The sequence below is a fragment of the Drosophila grimshawi genome, unplaced genomic scaffold (assembly GCF_018153295.1).
Source record: "Drosophila grimshawi isolate 15287-2541.00 unplaced genomic scaffold, ASM1815329v1 contig_848, whole genome shotgun sequence".
NCBI lineage: Eukaryota > Metazoa > Arthropoda > Insecta > Diptera > Drosophilidae > Drosophila > Drosophila grimshawi.
Window position 1 is genome coordinate 14,620,211 of NW_025063692.1, and position 6,583 is coordinate 14,626,793.

A 6,583-nucleotide genomic window follows, 5' to 3' on the forward strand; every position below is an offset into this window, starting at 1 on the left:
AAACACAGATACTGAGACAAATACATGAGCAGTCATCGGAGCCGGTACAGGTAAGACTCATTGCATATTATTTGATGTGCAGAGTTCAAATGTTGAGATTTGCAAAAAAAAAAAAAGAGCAAAGCGCATAAGATCAACTCACAATTGACAAGCGTTTTCTCATTGTAATTGTTGTTGCTGTTATTGTTGTTGTTGCTGTTGTTGTTGTAATTGTTATTGTTGAGCAGCAGCAAATTGAATTTGTGCTCATGAATCAAGAAAAGCGAGCAAACGACTGAGTCTTCCCATAAATTGAATTAAAGCGGAAAGGCGAGCCGGCATCGGGAGCAGCAATCAAACAAAAGGCGACAATGTTTTTTTTTTTTTGTATAAATAACGGGGTCTGCCTTGTTATACGATTGTTATTATTATTACTGTTATTGTTGTGGCTATTGTTGTTGCCCGGGCAGTGCATAAAACGCTTAAGCATTCCTCGCCCGCAGCCAGTCAAGCGAAATCAACGTGCGAGTTTAGTTTGCAAGCCATAAGCATAAGGCATCAAAGGAACTCAACACAACAAATCAGAAACTGAAAATTACATATAACATATAAATATTTGGATATATATAGAAAATGCGACAGTTACATGGAATGCTACTGTTGGCCCTGCTGCTGCTGGGCGTCTCCTGGAGCCATGCGGATCTGCTCGACTGTGACGAGAAATTGCCCTCGATGATCACCGAGATGGGCGACAAAATATCGGAGGCGACTGGCAGTAGCAGCAGTTCGGAGCATGAAGTGCGTGATTTCTTCAAGAGCGTCGGCTGCCAGATCAAGAATGGCGCCAAGAAGCTAGGCGAAAAGGCCAAGGATCTGGGCAGCGATATCAAGGAGGGCGCCAAGAAGCTGGGCGAGAGGGCCAAGGATCTGGGCAGCGATATTCGCGAGAGATTCGATGATTTTCGCGACAAACTCGCCAAGGATTCAGCCGAGGAGATGAGCAAGGATCGCGGATTTCTCGCCAACGTCGAGATTATCAATCCAGATCTGCTCAAGGGTGAGCAACAGTGCGGACACGGCCACATCCTCGATGCCTTGGGCAACTGCAGCCGGTTGAGGAAGTGATGATGATGCAGCTCGACTCAAGCTTCAAACGAATTCCATTATTATAATTTTTTTTTTTTTTATCTATTTGCAGTTATATAAGTTATAAGTTTATAAGTTATATTAAATATACATTTTTTTTTCGATAACCTGTTACCAATAAATATTTTGTAAAAAGGATTGAATGAAGTTGTGCAAACAAATGTAACCGAAGTTGACAATTTGGGCTAACTGATATATATATATATATATATACTATATATACCACGTATAAAACTTAAATTTCATGTCCAAAATGCAATGTTCTAATTTGTGAATATGGCAACACTGTTTCGTTAATGAAAATCGGAAAACTCTGGCTTAAAAGTGGGAATTGAGAACTGAAAAGTGAAATGGGTGCGTATTGCATAAAATTAAGAAAACTAATTTATTTAATGATTTTCTTTGCAAAGGGTATGATTTAAATATATATTCATTGTAATGAAGGCTATTAAATAATATAATGTGCGTCGAAAGCATCACTGCAGTGCTGAAGAGGGAAAACTTCTAAATAAGCGCTAAGATTAAAGCAAACAACATTTACAAATGCATAGCCCCATCACTCAGATGATTTATCAATATTTATAATTCAACTACAAATCAAATTTGATATTCCATTCATCATCTGTGATATTTGTGTATTTTTACGGCTAAGTATATAGTATTTATTAGCTATGTCACTAGTTGGGGAATTGTCTAATTAGAGCTTTATGGAACAACGTTTCCTGTTTACTTTTGTATCTTGTGTTGTATTAGGTAACAAATTGTTACACATGTCTACATACATTTGTAATTGTGGATCATATTTGAATCAAGATTTGAGCACAGCATCGGGTATATATATGTATGTACACATTTGACTCACTTTACGTATATTAATATTTATGGTTGTATCTGTTACATTCGCATAAAATGCACTCTCAGATGCAGATTCCATTGCGTATTCCACATGCATATGCCTCAATTTATATGGTCAGCTAATTGCTTATTTGCGGCTGGCTGTCTACATACTAATTATTCATAATAGTTGCTTGATCGATGAATTCGATGATCGACAATTGGGTAAAGTCTAAACAGAATTGGAATGTCTTAAAAAAAGAAAAATTTGCTGGAATTCTCTTTAAGTATCCGAAATTATAAATGAGTTGAGCTGGCAGCTCAGTCGCTTGACGACTTTCTCAAAAAAGAACTTGCCGTTCAGCGCTCGCTCACGCTCTCTCTCTCTCTCTCTCTTTCTCTCTCTCTCTCTCTCTCTCTCGGCAATGGTAAGCCGCAACTGAACTTGGTGGCAAGCCTTTCGCTGCCAGCTGCAAACGAGTTTCAGTCAGGTTTCAAGTCTCAGCTGCAGCACACGTCACGTCTTCAGGCAAACATAAAGCCAAATCCAAAGGCAAATAAACTGATCGGAATTGGAACAATAAGGGCAATAATTTCAGGCAGTTATGATGATGACTCGAGCAACTCTGCCACTGTTGCTGCTGATGATCATCTCACAGGTAGCCCAGCTGCTGGCAGCTCCTATCATGTGTGGCACGGATGAGACTGAGCCAAGTCAAGTTAAGTCAGTTGAGGAGCAGTCAACGACGACAACGCCCAAGCCCAGCGAGGTGAATCAGTTTCTGCACAATGTGCAGTGCACTCTGGAGAAAGCAAAGCCCTGGATCGAAGATCTAGAGAAGGAGGCCAAGCGACTGGAGGAGACTGCTAAGCGTGTTGGCCTGAGCATTGTGCATCGTTTTGGTAATCTAATGGATTCGATTCTCGGTGCCGCTGCCAATAGGATACCGAGTGTCACCACAACCACAACTATAATGCCACCCAGTTCCAGTACCAGCACCAGCACCGAACGCGATCTTCTTGCAGCCATCAGCCAGGAGCCTGAGCAATTGACACCTTCAACAGAATCGCCATTGGACAATGAGATTATCAATGTAGAGCCGATCAAATAATTAGGCCAGCGAATTAAATATAAACACATACATATATTTATTTATCTAGCTCGAAAGTAATTGCTGATTTATTGTGTTTTTTGTTGTCGAATTGGAAACCATTCGAATGAAAACAATATTTGTACAATAGTAATCACAGCATAAATGGTCTGCATACATTTTGAATTAATTTCAAATATACGATATCATCCTAAACTACAAATATTTAAGAACATATGTAAAATACTTACTTCTGCATAAGGACCTATATATGCATATTGTATTCTGTATGTAGGTCAGTATAATTGTACAAGTAAGAATGATCTTTGAAACGAATCCATCATCATTGAAATAAGCGAAATCAAAGAATTCAAATGATTATTCTCTGTTCCCAAATGGATAATCAGATTACTCACACATATCTCACACGACTTAAGCAATTGCACATTGTTTTTTATTTATTTATTTTTTATACTCTGAAAGTGTGTAACAGGCAAATATCATGATAATCGAGGCGATCTTAAATATGTGTGTGTATTCTACATCAGTCCGATATCCATGATGTGTATTCTTACCTGATTGCCTATTCGTAGCCATATTGTGCTTACTTTGCTCAAGCAAAATAATGAATCATTAGAAGCATACTGCTGTGTAATGTGCTCATTAAAGTTGTTTCACATCGGCGATCGAGTAAATTCTCGAATACCCCGAATCACAGTCAAAATGAGCATAAGCGAAAGTCTCGCAAATGACCATATTTTTTGAATACTAATTTCTGCCGTAAGCTATAATATGATTGTTTTCTTTAATTAGAAAAAAACGACAAGAAAGAACTGCAAACCGAATATTATATACCCTTCTAAATTCTTGTGAGTTAAGTTGCTGACATCTAAATTGTTGTTCGTAGTTCAAATTATTATGTTCTTGTTTGTTTTGTAAACTAATTTTATTTATTGTTTAATTTGACTTTTTCCCACTTTTTAATCACCGGACATGACTACATCAACTCGTCTAATGACGTTGATCAAGAATATAAATATATACTTTATGGGATCGCAGACATCTGGTGCACACCTAAAGGCAATTATACGACCCTCAACAAAGCTATAAAAAAGCGGAGTTAAGCTCTAATTGGGTGGAAGTTCTAAAAGGTCTCCTTTCACCAGAGAGAAAGAGAGAGAAAAAGGGAAATAATCTCACATTAGATTTTACAGAATTCAAATCTTAGAAAGCTCCGTATTCTTAATTTTTGATTTGTTAAACGTAAACTATTTATATATCTGTACATGGTAGATTGATACAGTTCGGCAGTTCCTTAGCTTCTCAATTATCTTTGTTTATTTATACATTTTCATTATTATTTATCTAATAAAACCGAAATCAACAATTTTACAATCAACATGGCAAAGATTTTGATTTGTTATTGAACACACCTCGCGCGCATATATTAATTATTTAAATTGCGATGCAATAAATAGATTGAATCTTTTGACTTCTTTAGTGATTTATTCGCTATGATGGGCTTTCTGGATCAAGTCACTTCAAGTGAAATCAGTTAACGAACTCTCAACACAATTCTCGAATGTGTATTAGTATTAGTATTATCAAAGTTGGAGTCTAGTGTGTATGCGAAGTAAATAAAGCTTATGAATATATATATATATATATATGTATATGTCTATGTGCTGTCTAAAGCTGACCGATCTATTAATTACTGACTATGCGACGGGGAAGGGGAGTGGAGCGGACAGAGAGCAGAGTTGTTTGTCGCAGCGCTGATAAACCGGTCTGACGAACTGACTGAGCTGCTGCTGAGCAGCTGCTGAGCTGCTGTCGAGCAGAGCCGAGTTGAGCTAAGTTGCTCAGTCGCATTGAGGAGCTCGAAGGGAATAGTTGAAAATCCAGCATCGACATGAGGTCAATTATCATTTGCTGTGCCCTGCTGAGCCTGGTGCTGCTGATGCGTGCTAACGGGGCCCAGGCCGCCGACTGTGTGACGGAAGACACTGGCATTACTGGCTTCTTCAAGACCTTGGGGTGCAAGGTGAAGCAGGGCGCTGAGGATGTTGCCGATGCGGCCAAGCCGTATACCGACAAGATTGGCGAAGGCGCCAAGGAGCTGGGCAGCTCCGTTGCCCAGAAATATGATGAGCTCAAGCATCGTCTCACCGATGATGCCTCCACACCGAAGACATCGGTGGCCTACGATGCGCCCACAGAGCGTGTGCCACTGGCGCCCATTGCTCCGTCCGTGCCCGCTGATCTTGTGAGCAGCACTCAGCCGATTGGTGAGCCTGGACAGATTCTGCCTAGCTTGAGCTCAAACTAATGTTTGTTTTCTGTTTTCGTTACAGCTTAAGTTAAGTGATATCGTTCCTGTACAAGATTTAAAGGATTGTTCTGTTTATATCTTTTAATATTAATATTATTATATTTTTTTTTTTGCTTGCCTTTTAATTTTTATATACCTTGCTGCTCAATAAAAAAATAATCGTAATTCGAATTTATGTGCGTGAGTGCTGATTGTATTTGTTGTACTCAAATAACAATACGACAAATTAAGGTTGATTATCAAGGTGCTCAAAGTTGAAATTAGCAAATAATCACATGCCACAAAAAAATGCTCAATTTATACTTGTTGTTATTGGCCTTGTAGATAGTATTATAATTTGTTTTTATCTATAAATCTTTGTTTTTCAAAACGTTTTCATCAAATTCGTATACATTTAATTTTAATCGACTTTTGGCATAGAACATTTTTGCTTATCGAGCTCAAGTTTTATCAGACAAAATGTTTCAAGTTCGAGTTTGCTTCGAGCTTAGCAAAAAATTTAATTAGCGAAGTTTCACTTGGTCAAGTATTTTTAGTAATCGATTTAGTAATCGATATCGCTTCCTTGGTACAGATTTATATATGTATGTACTGTGGTAGATATACATTTTTTGGGTTTATGTCTATATTTATAAATCGTGATTCTGCTGGCGTTCAATTTGCGTATTTTTGTTCGTGATTTTACTTCAGCGACTCACACTGCTATTATAAACATGTTATTTATATCTGACAATATATCACTTTTGGTATATTACGTTGCTCGTTTCATTTAATACTCATTCACAAAACGGTTCCGTCTCAAACTTAACCCGTAAAATAAATGCCCTCGCTGCGCCATATCTCCTGTGCTCTGAATGTCTCCGAGGTTAAAGTAGCTAAGGGGGCTGAGGGGATGTCAGTATGTGACACATCAGTCAATTTGCATAGGCATATATACAAATACATATATTTTTATATACATACATATATACTTATATATATGTATATAATTGATTGATTGCTGCAATCGAAAACTCTTAACACAGTATCACACATTAACACTACACGGTATTTCCTTAGATCGTTTGGGTTCCAAGGGTAAGGCGATTTAACATTAAGGATCCTACATTTAATTATTCTTAGAGCCCTCGCAGGGACAATTAAATGGTATAGATAGATAGCGTTGGAAGTCCTATTGGCTTGAAGTCCTGTTGTTCAGTTC

The 6,583-nt window shown here is 38.0% G+C and overlaps 3 protein-coding genes across 3 annotated transcripts; all 3 read left to right on the forward strand.

The window, feature by feature from the left end:
* The first annotated feature begins 485 nt into the window (after positions 1–485).
* LOC6564561 lies at positions 486–1,247 on the forward strand. Its single transcript, XM_001991870.2, has one exon. The coding sequence runs from the start codon at positions 613–615 to the stop codon at positions 1,102–1,104; it is 492 nt and encodes a 163-aa protein (XP_001991906.1). The 5' UTR covers positions 486–612; the 3' UTR covers positions 1,105–1,247.
* Positions 1,248–2,449: 1,202 nt separating this feature from the next.
* Positions 2,450–3,127, forward strand: LOC6564560. The gene has a single exon (XM_001991869.3). The coding sequence runs from the start codon at positions 2,565–2,567 to the stop codon at positions 3,069–3,071; it is 507 nt and encodes a 168-aa protein (XP_001991905.1). The 5' UTR covers positions 2,450–2,564; the 3' UTR covers positions 3,072–3,127.
* A 1,735-nt stretch (positions 3,128–4,862) lies between these two features.
* Positions 4,863–5,553, forward strand: LOC6564559. Its single transcript, XM_001991868.2, has 2 exons — positions 4,863–5,338; positions 5,405–5,553. Exons 1-2 carry the CDS (start codon positions 4,963–4,965, stop codon positions 5,407–5,409), a joined length of 381 nt encoding a protein of 126 aa, XP_001991904.2. The 5' UTR covers positions 4,863–4,962; the 3' UTR covers positions 5,410–5,553.
* Positions 5,554–6,583: the final 1,030 nt, after the last annotated feature.

Bases quoted from the DNA above. Each gene is read 5' to 3' on its own strand.
- LOC6564560 (XM_001991869.3), top strand. From the start codon at position 2,565: ATGATGATGACTCGAGCAACTCTGCCACTGTTGCTGCTGATGATCATC.
- LOC6564559 (XM_001991868.2), top strand. From the start codon at position 4,963: ATGAGGTCAATTATCATTTGCTGTGCCCTGCTGAGCCTGGTGCTGCTG.
- LOC6564561 (XM_001991870.2), top strand. From the start codon at position 613: ATGCGACAGTTACATGGAATGCTACTGTTGGCCCTGCTGCTGCTGGGC.